At 42.0% G+C, this 16917-nt stretch overlaps 1 protein-coding gene across 1 annotated transcript in view; it reads left to right on the top strand.

Annotated features, from left to right (window-relative positions):
- The window catches only part of ISX (intestine specific homeobox), a 28739-nt gene extending 14436 nt beyond the window's left edge, over nt 1-14303 (top strand). The window contains exons 3-5 of the mRNA XM_030458182.1: nt 7947-8098; nt 12596-12712; nt 13372-14303. Coding sequence (XP_030314042.1) covers nt 7947-8098; nt 12596-12712; nt 13372-13608 — 506 coding nt within the window. The 3' untranslated portion in view covers nt 13609-14303. The remainder of the gene's footprint in view (nt 1-7946; nt 8099-12595; nt 12713-13371) is intronic.
- Nucleotides 14304-16917: the final 2614 nt, after the last annotated feature.

Genomic DNA, 16917 nt, shown 5'->3' with positions numbered 1-16917 from the left:
TTGATAGGATTGAAATTGTGGGTGGTTTTTTGCTATGTGCTTGGCTGCCATGAACAGAATGTCACCACAAGAAAGAAATGTTGAGAAAAGCCGTGAGAAGGAACTGGCTGGGAAATCCATATATATCTGTAATTGGCTGGATTAAAAAGAAGAGAGAGGAGCTTCTTTTGAATAGGCTAAAAGGGGAAAACAGAAGGAACCAGATATAACTATGATTTTTTGTTCAGTGCTCCTGAGTTTCATAGAATCATAGAATCATAGAATCATAGAATCCTAGGGGTTAGAAGGGACCTCGAAAGATCATCTAGTCCAACCCCCCCTGCCAGAGCAGGGCCACCTAGAGTACATCGCGCAGGAACGTGTCCAAGCGGGTTTTGAATGTCTCCAGTGAAGGAGACTCCACGACCCCCCTGGGCAGCCTGTTCCAGGGCTCTGTCACCCTTACAGTAAAAAAATTTTTTCGAACATTCAACTTGAACCTCCTGTGCTCCAATTTACACCCATTACCCCTTGTCCTATCACTGGTCATCACTGAGAAAAGCCTAACTCCATCTCCCTGACACTCACTCCTTACATATTTGAAAACATTGATGAGGTCACCCCTCAGTCTCCTTTTCTCCAAACTAAAGAGACCCAGCTCCCTCAGCCTTTCCTCATAAGGGAGATGTTCCACTCCCTTAATCATCTTAGTAGCTCTGCGCTGGACTCTTTCAAGCACTTCCCTGTCCTTCTTGAACTGAGGGGCCCAGAACTGGACACAATACTCCAGGTGCGGCCTCACCAATGCAGAATAGAGGGGGAGGAGAACCTCTCTTGACCTACTAACCACACCCTTTCTAATGCACCCCAGGATGCCATTGGCCTTCTTGGCCACAAGGGCACATTGCTGGCTCATGGTCATCCTCTTGTCTACCAGGACCCCCAGGTCTCTTTCACCTACACTGCTCTCCAGCAGGTCAGCCCCCAACCTATACTGGGACATTGTGTTGTTCTTCCCCAAATGCAAAACTCTACACTTCCCCTTGTTGAACTTCATCATGTTTCTCTCTGCCCAACTCTCCAGCCTGTCTAAGTCTCTCTGAATGGCAGCACGGCCTTCCGGTGTGTCAGCCACTCCTCCCAGCTTAGTGTCATCAGCAGACTTGCTGAGGGTACACTCTATACCCTCATCCAAGTCGTTGATGAAGATATTGAACAACACCGGTCCCAGTACCGACCCCTGAGGGACTCCACTAGTCACACACCTCCAACCAGATTCTGCCCCATTGACTACAACTCTCTGACTCCTTCCTTTCAACCAGTTCCTGATCCACCTCACTACCTGATCACCAAACCCATACTTGGTCAACTTATCTACAAGGATGCTGTGAGAGACGGTGTCAAATGCTTTACTGAAATCAAGATAAACCACATCTACCGCTCTTCCATCATCTATCCACCTAGTAATTTCCTCATAGAAGGCTATGAGGTTAGTCAAACATGATTTACCCTTGATAAAACCATGCTGACTGCTCTTGATGACCCCCATGTCCTTGATATGCCTGGAGATAGTGACAAGAACAAGTTGTTCCATCACCTTTCCAGGGATGGAGGTGAGGCTGACCGGTCTATAGTTACCCGGGTCCTCCTTCTTGCCCTTCTTGCAGACTGGAGTGACATTTGCTATTCTCCAGTCCTCAGGCACCTCTCCTGTTACCCATGACTTACTGAAGATGATGGAGAGTGGCCTAGCAATGACCTCCGCCAGCTCCCTCAGCACCCTTGGATGCATTCCATCTGGACCCATCGACTTATGGATGTCCAGATTACTCAGCTGATCCCTAACCCAATCCTCATCTACTACGTCAAATTCCTTATCTATCTTGACTACTTCTGGGGCTAAATGAATCTGGGGCTCATGTGGAAACCCTGCAGGAGTAAAGACAGAGGCAAAGAAGGCGTTCAGCACCTCTGCCTTCTTTATATCCTCTGTCACCAGGGCTCCCATCTCATCCCTTAGTGGGCCAATATTGCCTCTAGCGTTAGTTTTACTAGCTATGTATTTGAAAAAGCCCTTTCTATTATCCTTAACCTGACTTGCAAGGTTAAGTTCCAAGGAGGCCTTAGCTTTCCGAATTGCCTCCCTACATCCTCTGACAACAGTCCTATATTCCTCCCAAGTGACCAGCCCCCCCTTCCATGATCTGTAGATTTTCCTTTTCCACTTAAGTTTTCCCAGCAGTTCCTTTTTAACCATGCTGGCCTCCTAGCTCCCTTACTAGATTTCCTAACCATAGGGATGCTCTGATCCTGTGCTTGCAAATAGTGGTCCTTGAATATTGACCAGCTATCTTGAGCCCCTTTATCTTCTAACACCCTGTCCCATGGGATTTCTCTTAACAGTTGATTGAGGAGGCCAAAGTTTGCCCTGTGGAAGTCCAGGGTTTTGGTCCTACTGGGTATTCTGTTCCTTCCACACAGGATCCTGAACTCTACCATCTCATGATCACTGCAGCCAAGGCTGCCATTGACCACCACTTCTTCGACAAGGCCCTCCTTGTTGGTTAGTATAAGATCCAGCAGCGCTCCTCTTCTAGTCGGCTTGTCCACCATTTGCATTAAGAAGTTATCATAAATGCACTGGAGGAACCTCCTAGACTGTGAAAGGCTGGCTGTGTGAGTCAACCAGCAGATATCAGGGTAGTTAAAATCCCCCATGAGGACTAGGGACTGAAGTTGTGAGGCTGCTTTCAGCTGCCTGTAGAAGGCCTCATCAACCTCTTCGCCTTGATCAGGAGGTCTTTCTTTGTGAGAAACCAATGACACAGTCAACTTTGTTGCACAGAGATTATATTTATTCTATTTATATCATATTTCTGAGGGTATGTACCTAAAGCCACTTGCTTGCTTATATGACCTCTTTCTCTCTTCCTGTCAAAGAAGCAGCAAAATCTTTGGATCTGGTTATCACACACAGTGAGAGGGTGTCTGTCCAGAAATGACAGAGGATTGCAGCAAGATAAACTGATCCCACCAGTTTTCCTCTACCTCCAAAGCAAATATGTGACAGGAATGACTTCCAGCCCTTCTCTTGGGCTTTTAGTTCCTTATCTCTCCAGTGTATGCATCTTTTTAATGAGACCAAGTAGGCTTGATCCCGTCTTAGCCTGCTGATGGGCTAAGTGCAAATTGCAAAAATCTCCCTGGAGGTGGCACTTATCTACCTGGTTCAGGTGTGCAAGGCAGCTGAGAAACAGCACCATAAGGTGTCCCAACATCTATTGGCCTTCTACAGGCCACAAGCCAGCATGAATTTGCCCAAGGATGGCATTACTGCAGTTGCACATCTTTTACTTAGCAAAATCAGGTGCAAGAAGTAGTATTTGGTATTGATTTGCTCGTACCTCTAGTATCTTGTAACTGAGTTATACTAGAGAGTAGAAATAAGCCATTTTACCATGAGCTAAAGCTGTGTAAATAAACGATTACAAGTCAGATCTTTGAACTCATGTAATATTAAAGCCTTCATTTCCCTTACTTTTTAGGAAAGGAGTGATGAGGGCACTTCAGCCCATATGGATATTTGGAGGTCAGAAATCATATAATAAAGTTAGACAGAAGGGCCCCCTGGAGACCAGTTTGTCCAAAACTAACTCTAAGCAGGACCATCTTAAATCAAGTTGCTTTAGACTTTGTCTGGTCAAGTTTGGAGTGTATGAAAGGACTGAGACTTCTCAACCTCTCTAGGTCCATGTCAGACTACCTACATGGTGAAAAAAACATTTTCCTACTATGTAATCAGAATTTTCCTTAATTCAACATGCAAGCATGGATCTCATTCTTTCAGTGCTCACCTTCAAGAAGAATCCATATTTCTACAAAGCTCAAACATTTAACTTGTTCCAAGTCTGACTTAGTAATAGAGCCAGATCTGCAGAGGACAAAAGGAGCCTGTTACTGAATTTAAAGGAGCTATATCAGCATGGAGAATCTGGCCCTTCCAATGTCAACAGTAAGGCAATGTATAGACAGCTGTATCTCTTAAGCATCTGCAAATGCTGACATATTCAGCTGCCTGATATTTTCAGGCTTGGTTTCAACAGTCAGCTAACCTGAAAATGACTTTCACAGAGCATAAAATCACACTTGAATATCCCCAGCTTTTACATAGAAAATAGTTCAGGAAATTCAGAGTCTTATTTCCTCAGGGACTCCAGAGCCATGTTTGTAAAGCCAATGTTACACTTCCAACACTTTCTAGTCTTATATCTTCCACCCACATTCTTTATTAGACTGTAATTCTGAACGCTGCTGTTTGCTGTGAGATCTCTAAGCTAAGGTCCCAAGGCAAAGAGAAGTATCAATGCTACAGTCAGAGAAAGTTTCATCTTGCAAGAGAAAATGTTCACATATAGTTTCAGATTTTTTGTAATTTTTTTATAGTTAAAAAAATAAAATAGAATGACTGATTACTTTTAGGAAATAAAAACCAAAAAAAACATTCTTCTAGATTTCCTACTGGCAAAGGCCTTAATTAGTTCACAGGAGTCTATTTTGTTTGCAATTTAATTTCATTTCCAGTTGAAATCAAAGCCTGTCCTTCTGTCTCTACTGTCCCAAAACTGACCTCATGCATTTTATTTTATTTAATTTGGTGAATTTCAGCTTTGAAAAATATGGTTTAAGTAGGACTGAGCCATCTGAGCACTGTGTAGACCCTTCCTTTATGTAAGAGTCTTTTCTGTAAAACAGTTCACCTTTCAAGAAGGAAAAATGTTGAGGATGTAACAGTGAACCAAGAGGCAGTTTGTTTTGCCCATCACCAAGTTATTTTCTGGGTCATTTTCATGCCAAGAAAGCTGATATGAGACACCAGAAACTCATGAGTGCATTCTCTCTGAAGCTACACTCTCTACTCCTGGACACTTCTTAGCTCTTAGTAAGAGATTATCTGGCAGATCCATTCCCTATCCCAGCTTCAGCACTGTTTAAAATGCAGTGTGGTTCAAGGCAATGGGATTTGACTCTCAGTTGCTATCAGTTGAGCTGAACCAAAACTTTCTTCCTGAACTTATACCATGTGTACACAAACTTTCTCTTCCCATTCTTGCATATTGTTTGTAGGGTAGGTTTTGTAGCTCCTCCTAGACTCTATCTTCTCAGCTCAGTTTGTTCCATACATTGGCTCTGTAGAGATGGTATTTATTGAATTGCTTGTAACATCTTATTTTTTTATTCTATCTAGGTTGATTAATCCAATTAACTCTGTACCAGGTGTCCTGCCATCACCCCACAACTTCTTAAGCTCATATCCAAGGATAAATATCCACATTATTGTGTCTGTCTCTGGGGTGTATAAACATAACGTCTAAGGAGACAGACTGCAGCTATTAGGAAGAAATTCTTTATGGTGAAGGTGGTGAGACACTGGAACAGACTGACCATGGAGGTTGTGGATGTCCCTTCCTTGAAAGTGTTCAAGGCCAGGTTGGATAGGGCTTGGACTAATATAGTGTCCCTGTCTATGCAGGAAGATTGGAACTAGGTGATCTTCAAGGTCCCTTCCAAGCCAAACTATTCTATGATTTCATGATCCTGTGTATGAGACAGAAGGGTTTATACTGGGCTAAATCATTTTATGTATTCTGATGGAATACTAAAATACACACTGTGGTTCTTTTACTATTTGATGTCTTATCTGAGGTTTTAAAATGTAGACAGTTTCTTCCCTGCTTAGCATAGAGATGAAATTTTATTTCAGTTCATTAATCTCTTTAAAAAAAAAAAAAAAAAAAAAAAAAAAAAAGTACAGTGGAGTTTTTTGATATTTCAGAAAACCTTGAGAAGATAGGCAAGTTCATTCTTTTTTCTCCTGAAGGAGAGATCGCTAGAAGTTACACAGACTGTATGGGCATACAAAACCTGGAATAACAAGAACAGTTCCAGCATCCTGGATGTTTGGGTACACTTGGTATCACAGGAACAAGGAGCATGACCTTAGATCTCTTGCTCCATTCTGGAAATGCTGGAGGTAGACTACAGCTTCTCCCAAGTTTGTGGAGCAAACCTACTGCCCTAGACAGAGGCAGGAGCTCAGCTCATTGTTCAGGGAGATGTACAGGACATCTCAGTGAGGTTTCAAACTTCTGAGACCATGACAAGGTCACTACAAATTTCAATTGTTGTCAGGATCTGATACATGAATTGCCCTAGCAAGATATAAATACCATACTTTGTATTGATACAAATACAGCAAAGATTCATTACTGTATGACAGAACATGATGTGCTTGACAGCTTGCTACTCAATCTTACCTGTCTGCAGTATCTCCCAGGAGGATGTAGAGGCCAGCTCCTACAGAGAGATCTGAGGTGAAAATCTTCCAGACAAGAGACACCATTATGAGATGTTAGGTCTATCATATCTACAAGGGGTATAGTGTCCTGAGATTCATATTCTCAGTCTTAATATTATCCTTTTAATCCATATAGCAATAAATCCCCTTTACAGAGATCTCTTCAGCAGGATGAAGCAGCTGCAACTTCGTAATCAGGGCTTCTTAGGAGAGGGTTCCCATTGCTGTCTTCAGCATAAGTATACAAAAATACTTCTCATTTCAGATCACTGCACTAGTAGTGCCAATAAGATTCCATGTACAGATTTTTCTTGGGGCTGAAGACAGCACTGCAGTCTGATGAGTTTTATTTTCATAGGCTGATGAAAAGTCTAATGATATGAATTTAACTCTATTGGACATCAGCTTTAGTAGGCTGTTTCTGAGATATGGGAGTACCAACAGCATTTATGATACATGATGCTCCCCAGTTACTCTTCTATGACTGGTTTCCTTTCAAAGTACTCAAGAGATTTAGAAAAGATTAAATATTCACAATGGAAAGTACTCATTTAGTGGTCTCAGATACCCTTTATTAGGAACCTTCATAGTAAGACAGAAAGTCAATGGATAGAATTTTTTATTCCTTATTTTTTATGTCAACAGAGTCACAATGAAGTGTCAATGACAGAACAGAAAATGTCATTTTCTAGTTGGCACAGAGCTGAATTTATATTGATCAAGACATACAATTGCTGTTTTCACTGCTTTAGCTCTCAAAAGGAAAAGTTAATGCTAACTGTTAAACAAAAGTGGAAAAAAGTATGAAGTCTCTGAGAGCCTAAGCAAACCTTCTCTGGTTAACTGCTCCTCTTAGGAAGTGTACACACCTAGTTGCATTGAATGAATTGGTACTTGTTGTGAGACCATGGAAGACCAAAAGCAGTTATTCAAAAAGATCATCTTCTCAAGCAACACGGTGTCATTGCCAATTACTTCAGGTCACTGAGTAGCACAATCATCATAGCCACTAGTGATCTTACAATTTTTATGTTCCTGTCAGGGGGCAGGTTTCTGAGTTCATTAGAAAATCCCCTGTGGCTCACAAGGCTTGGGGCATGGCTTTTTGTGCGGGCTGTTCATTGTCAGCTGGAAGATGCTCCATTGGTGCATCAGAAAGGATTCTAGCCTTGGGATGAGTATCTACCTTTTCATTTCATTTACATTAAGTGTTTCTTTACAAATAGTTAATAAGAGATTACAGATCAGCAACAGATGTGCTCATGTGACAGGCAGATGCAAAAAAGGGTCAAAGGTTGGTCCAGCACTAACCTTTGATGAGAAACCTATCACAGGGCTAGTGTGGTTAAAATACACAGGGCTTTGTAGCTGTTGGATCTATGGAATCCATACAGTGGATCTATGGAATTAGCACTTCAACAAGGCACTTTTGACTCATTCACATTCACTGCTGGTTCAAGAGACAGTCACCTATGGTAAATGTATATCTAGAAGGTGTGGGAGGTGCCATGCTGGCTGCACATATTTACAGAAATTGCTGAATCTCTGAACCTTCTTGCATCCCTGTGGCCTTTTCCTATGAAATGTGATACACCTTTCCTTGTTTGCACAGTTGAGAGGAAAGGGAAAAGGAGAATCCGGACAACATTCACAGCTGAGCAGCTCCAGGAACTGGAGAAGATTTTCCAAGTGACTCACTACCCAGATGTCCATATTCGCAATCAACTGGCAGCAAAGATAAACCTCCCAGAAGCCAGAGTTCAGGTACACTGTGTTTCCAAAAGGCTCTGCTCATTGCACCAAACCTTTATTCAGAGTGCATTCTGAATAGTTTATGCCTGGGTGACAACACTAATGAAATACGTGACCTTTCTGTTACCTTACAGTGGAGGCCAGGATCACTATTCTTTTACAAACAGGGAAAAAAGTATTTGCCACCCAGCTGGGACTAACCAAATGGGTTTAATCAAAGGGTTAATAGGAGCTCTAGGAGCACTAAATATATGGCAAACAGGAGTTACAGATGGTTATGAGCAGCTTGTTGGACTCTGCTGCGACAGAGTGGCCATCTATGAAAATATTTATTAACCATTCATCAACCTTCTATGTACTAATATACACCCAGTTCAAACTGCCATCCACATCTATCTTCTAGAGGGTTTCCAAAAAACTGAAAATAACTGTTCAAATGAAAATGCCTTCTTGATGTTCTTTATTTTGATACCACAGGCTTTAAATGCCCTGGGTGTAATTTTCAGTGCACAGAAACTTATCCAGTTCCCTCCAGCTGTAATGTAGCCTCACTGACTGAGCTCAAAATTGACCCCAAATGTATACTGCATATGAAATCGGCTACATTAGGACCTACCTACTGCTGTGTATTGGCATTTGATGTTGTTTACCAGACACTGTTGTGATTATTTTTGTCGAGGCAGTTTTCTGCACTTGCCATAATGCTGGAGTCATCAATGTATTTCTGTCCACATATCCCACTCTAACAATCAAAGTTCAACACAGAGCAGTTTATTGACTACAGCATGCCTGGGACTATTGACTAACCATGATGGTATTGCTTCATAGTTAGGTGACAGGGACAATTGGAACAGTATAGCTGTAATGTGCCCATTAGTGATATCAGTGCAGCCACAATGCATTTCCAATGGAATAAAGAACAAGCTGGGCTACTAGTGAGTGTTCCCAGCAGAACAGCAAATCACATGAAAGAAAAGGGCAACCTCTCATTAAAAAAAAATGTATTTATATTCTGTAGGGAGGGAAATAAAGAAGAGTTATTACAGGAAATACCAACCTGAGATGTACATGAAGGAAGTGAAAAGCAACTCGGCGTGAGTTGCAGATGACACATTCTGAATTCAGACAGTATTACACATGACACAGGAAATTCTGTGTTTGTCCTGTCTTGGTTGATAAAGGAAAAACAGCCCCAAAGCTAAAAATTAGCAGTAACTTAGAGCAAGTTACAAACTGTTATATTTTTGATGATTGCATTTGTCACAAGTAAACAAAATAGAGTGCAGAGAATTCAAATATGGTCTTGATACATTGAAATAATGGTTTTGACAAAGCTAAAAGCAGTTCAAGTCAAATCACCTCAGAGAGATAATTTAACTATGAAAAAAAAAGTAAGCAATCACTTGGTAATCAAGCGAAACATTTCATAACCATGGAAAAGATTGTGTTCTCTAATGCAGAAACAAAGATAAGATTGTTGTGAAACAGTTTAAGTGAACAGGTGGAATTATATCCTTGCCTGTGCGCATGCCTGCGTGCAACACAAAATGAAGAATACTGGATGAGTAAACAATAGAAACAAGAAATTTAAAAAAGTGAATAAGCAAAGAAGAATGATACAAGCCAGAAATATATTAAGGATCATCAGAAACTCAATAGAAATCTATTAAGAACAAATAAACAAACAAACAAACAAACAAACAAACAAAAAAGGGTGAACAATGCTATAGGAACAGTAATGCTGTCAGGGATAATGCAAAAAAGACAAAGGTGTTCAATCATAATTTCTGAATTATTTTTGGAAATCTATCAGGTAAGATGGTAGTATCACATGATGATGATGAAACACTTTCCATAGGACAGTGTTGTCCAGCAGCTGCTACAGACAGATAATTTTAAATCCAGATCTAGGTGACTTACCACCAGTAACTCTTAAAAACCTACTTGAGAAGCACTTTGAGAAGCACAGTGTTGATATCTAATCAGTTGTGGATCACAAGAGACATTCTTGGAGCCTTGAAGAAATCTAATGTTGTGTCAGTATTTAAAGGGTAAACAGGACACCCAGATGATGATAGACCAGTCTGGCAAACATTGATTTTTGGCAAAACAGTGATAAAGCTGGTATGACTCTCTGTTAATGAAGAATTAAAGAAAAGCTAAAATATATAATGCTTATCAGCACTGGTTTATGGAAAACAGGTGTTGTCAAACTAATCTTTTTTTTATTATGAGACTATTGGTGACAGTTTGAAAATGAGGATAGATTTAGATTGGATATAAGGCAGAATTCTTTACAATGAGGGTGGCAAGTCAGTGGAACAGGTTGCCCAGAGAAGCTGTGGATGTCCCATCATTGGAAGTGTTCACAGTCAGGTTGGGCAGGGTTATGAGCAACCTAATCTAGTAAAAGGTGTCCCTGCCCACAGCAGGAGGGTTGGACTATATCCTCTTGAAAATTTCCTTCCAACCAAAACCAGTTTTACTTCTTTGGTTGGTAAAGATAGTGACATTGATGGCATGTCACTGCAAGGGCCTTGTCTTTGTCCTGCACTCGGATGAAGAAAACAGCAGATCAAATGAGATGTGCCAAAAGACCAAAAGCTGTGTCTGCAACAGATTGGCTCAGATTGACTGAAAATGAGAACATTTCAGAGATGGCTTCTCATATTAATGATTTACTGACACAAAGGTGCATTACATAACCAGTAAAATCTTTTAATGAAAAGGCTGGTTATTTACTACAGAAAGCTTTTCCTCACTGGTCATGCATCTGTGGAAGAAAAACAAATGGACAGTCTTAAAGAGCAAAAAATGGAGGTCATGCCTGCAACATGGGACACAGCAATCTCCCTCTGCACTGTTTTGTTTCTTGCTTCCTTGGACAGCCTGCTGACCTCTGAGAGGGAAAATGAGTTTTGTGAAATCTCAGGCAGTGTTAAGGAGGCACTTGTCCCTCGTTTTCACAGTGACTTTCATGAACACATATAGAAATACTATGTGCTGTGTCACTGTCATAGCCCAAGAACACTGGTATAGTGAAGGTTGGTAGCATCCAGAGAATAAATGATACCAGTAGCCTGATATCTATGGCAGACAGAGCATGGAGGAATTAGATGCCAGTAAAACAAATTCAAGGTGGGCATTAAGAAATCATTTTGAGGATAAGAGTGCTGGAGAGCAAAAAAGAGCAGTTCAGTGTGTGAACACAGCTTTGCCTTTATTTAAGAAAGAGGAAAAAAAATCAAAAAACCAACAAAACAAAACAAAACAAAACAAAAAAAAAACCCTGAAGTGAGGACTTTATTGCACATGCTTCTTTTGGAAGGCACTCTTCAGAGGTTGAATTTTGGCTTCAGCCTCTCCTCTGCCCTCAATCTCTTTTTCAGTATTATAGAGGAGTAATTTTTATGGTGCTGTTTCACCATGTAACTCCTGCATGGTAGAAAGGGAATGGAGCAGCTGATACAGACTAAGCAGTTCTCACACATATGCAAACACAGATAAACAAAACTGTCCTTTCAGTAACCTCAGATACTTCAAGCTATCAGGAGTACAGCAGAGGGTTCCTGACATTACTTCCTCATTACTTCCTCAGCAAGAGATGCAGAAATAATTAAGCTGCTCATGGCTTCATTCCAGATACATATATATTTATACCCACTGGTTTTGATCACTAACACCTTGTGTTGACATGAACCCCTTGCTTCCATTCAAACACCAAGTTCCTAAGCCAGGTACAAACTACAACGAAGAGGAAATCAACTTTTCACAGCAGTGCAGCAAGATGCAGTATTGTGGCTGCACAATAAATACTTTCGTGCCTCAGCCAGAAGCCTGACTGGTCAAATCAGCCAGTAGATGAAAGGAACTCCCCAGAGAAAATCAGTTGTCTGTTTTCCAGTGCTAAAGAGATGGCAGATAACATATTCAGACTGCTGAGTGATTCAGATGGTTTCATCCCCTTGGGTCTTTTGCTTTAGGTCCCTTATGTGAATTTCAAAATGTTAGCAGCTAAACATAGGGAGAACCCTGTCACTACATCTCCACTGGTGACACACTTTTACTGCAGCCCAGAAAAACATCTAGGTGGGTCTTTTGCCAGTCTATTCACTTGGTAACAGAGTGGAAAAGCCCTGTTGTGCAATGAATCACACCTCCTAGGGAAAACAATGCTACATGCTTTGACTGCTGAAAAGTTTTGACTGCAAAAGGATCTTGTTTCCCTGGAAGACCTTCTGCACCCTGTGACAGTCTTTCCTTGAACAGGAAGATTCTAGCTATTCTAGGAGCTGTGAGAGAAAAGAGGCTGTCATGATAGTCCAGAGATCCCACATGCTATGCCAAGTGTGAAATATGCTGTCTTGCACTCAAAGTTTTCCTTTAGATTCGGGCCCTGGTTCTTGTGAGCTGGAGGTCAATGTTTTTTAATGCTCACCTAGAGAGAAGGGAAAGTAGCTGGATGTGAGAAATTCATTTTTATACCTTTTCTTTGTTGCCTGTATCCAGATCTGGTTCCAGAACCAGCGAGCAAAATGGAGGAAACATGAAAAATTTGGCAACTTTGGTGGCCTTCAGCGTCTGACAGAAGTTGACTTTGTTCCTGCTCCCAAGTCAGATGTCACAGTGAGTATCAGAGGCTGTGTATACATAGGATAGCTATCCTTCATTAGGTCACCTTTTCACATGGTACTATCCCAGAGAAGGACTGGAAAAGACAAATATGGCAATATGATGATGAGAAATACCAGCAAATATGATCCAAAAATACTCTTCTTCATGTCTCATGACTATGACTATGCCATGAGGTGTCTTTTCCAGGTTGATTCTTCCTCATTTTACGTCTAAATCATTTACTTGTAAAACATACTTGGATTCAAAATACCTTTACCATGAAAAATTTCCTGAACAGGAAGATATACGATATTTGCAGCCACAAAGCCATGTTTCTTTATAGACAGTATCTCTTTAAAAAGTCCAGCCTTATTAGGATGACCAGTGCTTTTTGCCCTTGACCCAGGTCCTTGACAAGTTCAAGACAGTTAATATTTTCTAGACTGGCACACGAGCTGTTTTCCTGTCAGGAGTTTTTCCATGTCTTGAACAAAGGGTATTTGGCCTTGCTCCCTGGGTGACAGCACACCACTAGCTTTTAGGAAGACTATTCTTCAAAACTTTTCTTCTTAATTACTAAGCACCAGGGAAACAAATAAGGTTGACTGTAAATTCTCACTCACTAAAAGTCTGTATTGATTAACCTGAAACCACATTTTTATTCTTGAAAGGCTCCTAGCTTGATGCCAAGAAAACTCACTGCTACCATCCCTGCCATGGGATACTACTCACCTCTGCAAGGCCAGCTGACAACTACCTGGCTGCCCAGCTCACTCTCCTTTGTCCCCCACCACTCGGAGTTACTGCCCTTCCCCAAACCATACTTGCTTTTCAATGTCACCCCCCCTTATGGCACACCTCTACCCCACAAGCTGGAAAGGAGCAGTATCTGCGCCAGCTCCACATAGAGGAGGACACAGGGGAGTGGCAGTGACTTTGGGGGTCACGCTTTGCTCACCCAATACAGTTTTGGGGGTGTGCAGATCCTCTCTTTGAAGAAGCCTGCCTGGATGAAGGTGGTCTGCAGTGCAAGGTCAGCATGCTGAAGGAGTGCTACCATGAGTCACGACAGCTCATCAAACATGGATGGCAGCCACCATGGACCAGGAGAGAGCTCCCCATATGCCTAGGGAGAAGCATGCTCAGTAGAAACCCAATTGCTCAACTGAGAGCCTGAGGGGACAGTGCACCAAACAGCCCTACGAAAGGACTGGTGTTTGACAAAGCCCTGAGACAATGCTGGATGAGATACTCTTGGGCTGGTGGCTTGGAGCAGGCAGGATGCCTACAATAGCCCCACGGTCCAGCCAAAGGGGTTTTCCTCCACAGGTTTAGGTCTCTTTCCTCACACATTCTAGTCCTCGTGCTGGGGAGTGCAAAGAACATTTTTAGGTCAAAAAGCAAACGTTCAAGATAATTTTTCTTTTCCGACTAGGGGATGAGGGGGGTGGGTTTGATTTGCTGTCTGTGCTTATGATTTAATAAAGGGGCACAAATGCAATTTGGGCTGAAATACGGAAATCTGAGAGGGGTAGCAATGCTGAGCTCTGGATTTGGTACCTTGAGTCTCTTGGGGCAAAAGAATTCTTCAGCTAGTTAATTAAAAAGCTTATGAGGAAGCCTCTGATTTTTTGACCTGAATTAAGAAAGCTCCAAAACTTCATCAGAAACAATAATGAGAAGAGACAGCCTGAGTTTAATCTGTTACACATAATAGGATGCTATGACCCCACAATTTAGTTTAATTGTAGACTAATAATGAGATCAGCCTGCCCACTTCCAAAATGTCTGAATGCCTTATTGTTTACATAATGTTCATCTTCTGCCAGCATATGGTGCTTTCTTTGCCCCTGCTTCTACAGGGTCCAATTCTGCTTCCATTAATGTCTCCACTGCTGGAAAATACTTTTTTAAGGGTTGCATCATCTTCTGTCTTGCAGCCCCAGCATATATTGCACACTGACAGGAACTTACTGAGCCATTAAAATGTCTTCTCCCTCCCAGAGGTACAAGGGTGGCCATTTGTGACAAGAGTCCAAAAACAAAGCAAATCATGACCCAAAGGCTTGTTGGGGAGATTGTCCTGTGCACATGAGAGTGCAGGCAGGTTAATGACTCTGAACAGGTTGCTTACTTAAGAAATCCCTCTGGCCAGACTGCAGCTGCCAGGTCTTCCAGCCTTCTTCCAGCCAGTACTTGTTAATTACATAGTGGATCAGAGAAAGTCAATAGCTTTCTTCTTGTCTGGCTGGTAGCTGCTTCTCATGTACTTCAGGTTTGGGAGACCTGTAAGCTAAGGACAAAGGCAACATGAAAGGTCCTACACTGGGGTCAGGGCAATCCCAAGCACAATTACAGACTGAGCAGAGAATGGACTGAGAACAGCCCTGAAGAGAGGGACTTGGGAGTGTTGGTTGATGAGAAGCTCAACATGAGCCAGCAATGTGTGCTTGCAGCCCAGGAAGACAACCGTATCCTGGGCTTCATCAAAAGAAGTATGGCCAGCAAGTTGAGTAAAGTTTTTCTTCCCCCCTACTCTGATCTCATAAGACTCCATCTGGAGTGCTGTGTCCACTTCTGGAGCTCTACATATAAAAAGAACACAGAGTTTTGGACTAGAGAGGTGAGAAGTAGAGCTGCTGAGAAATTTCATCAACTTTGTGTTGAAAAATCAAAGCCTCAGAATTCCTGTTTTGCAAGCAGGTTCAATACTTGGAGTGTTTGCTTTGACATAAAACAGTTTTGCTTGAGTTTTCTTGTTTATTTATGAAGTTTCAGAATTTCTCACTGAACTGCAAATCTCAGTATATGCATAGCATCACCATCAATATGGAGGTGGTCAAATCCCTGAGAGTCTTAATACTTATTACCTTGTTTTTTGCCAATTTCATAATTTTATTCCGAGGTGCAGGCAGAACCACTTAGCATGGAGTGGGGCCCTTTCTGTCATCAGCATCTTGTTAAACCACAACATCTCATAGACTTCCAGTTTTCATCCCTTGTCATCCAATAGTGGCATCTTTCCCTTCCTCTGCACCTATCCCTTCCTACTTACCTTCAAAGAAAGAAGAAAGTCCACTTGTTTCATGGCTGTGCTGGTCCTCAGAATGCTATATTTACAGTCTTTCAAATTCTATTGTTCCCAGAAAATGCCAGCCAGGTTGGGCACACCAGTCTGGCTGGGACACCCTAAACTTCTGACATATAGGATTGCTTTGGACATAAATGTATCATAAACATTCCAAAGAATTTTTCTAGAGCAACAAGTCATCCAAGGAAACTGACCACACACTAGAATGACCTGCATATAGCAATGCAGTCACAGTTTCATCAGATAATAGTCTGCAGTATTCTCTGAGCACGTGGCTGGGGAAAAAAAGAATCAGATTTCTCACTGTCAGTGAATGGCTCCAGCTGTTCTGCCTCAGAGTGAACTGTTCCATCCCAGCACATGTGCTACATTTGTCCCAGCCAGAAACACCCTGACCTCCTCTCAGCAAACTCATCCCACTTCTCAAAAAAACCAAAAAAGGGTCTGGCAGAGAGCTCAGGCTCAAACCCAGTCACAAGAATATTTCATTCCCTAGGCAGATATTCCCTTTCTCCAAGGCAGTAGCAATGAGGGGCAGCATCATGGAGCTGTGTGCTCCCAGTCACTGGACACCCTGGAAGGCTGTGGCCACAGTCTGCTGGACCAGGTCACATTAGCATCACAACATTTCAGAAACAAGTGACAGGAGAGCCCTGTTTTGTCCTAGTCCCTGAGAAAAATGAAGGGCCATTATTTCAGGTAGATGCTTACAGGATTTGCCTCACTTGATTTCAAGTGACTCAAACGCCAGGGCTCACAGTCACCTCAGGGGAGAACCCTCTGCAGTCTCACAGCAATGCAATGACACTCCACTTACATTTTCTATATGTTTTATCCTTTAGTCCACCATAAAACTCACTGAGACCTCAGCACTGAGACCCCACCCCAAGGTTATGGCCCTGATTTCCATTTCACACTGACTTTTCTCAGTGGACCAGGCCACCACTTTCAAGGAAATTGGTTCTCTTTGGCATGAGGAAGACACAACCATGCTGATAAAGTCTGCAGACACCTCTCAGCCCTCAGACTGCCCTGGCTTGTTCTTTAGCTCACCTCTCTATCTGGTGTCCTTAACCTTTCCTTGTAAATCCCTCTGGAACATAGATATTGAGGGCAAAATTCTCAA

The sequence above is a fragment of the Calypte anna genome, chromosome 1, assembly GCF_003957555.1.
Source record: "Calypte anna isolate BGI_N300 chromosome 1, bCalAnn1_v1.p, whole genome shotgun sequence".
Classification (NCBI taxonomy): Eukaryota; Metazoa; Chordata; class Aves; order Apodiformes; family Trochilidae; genus Calypte; species Calypte anna.
The sequence above is the reverse complement of the archived record's forward strand: the minus strand, read 5'-3'. Positions and strand labels throughout refer to the sequence as shown.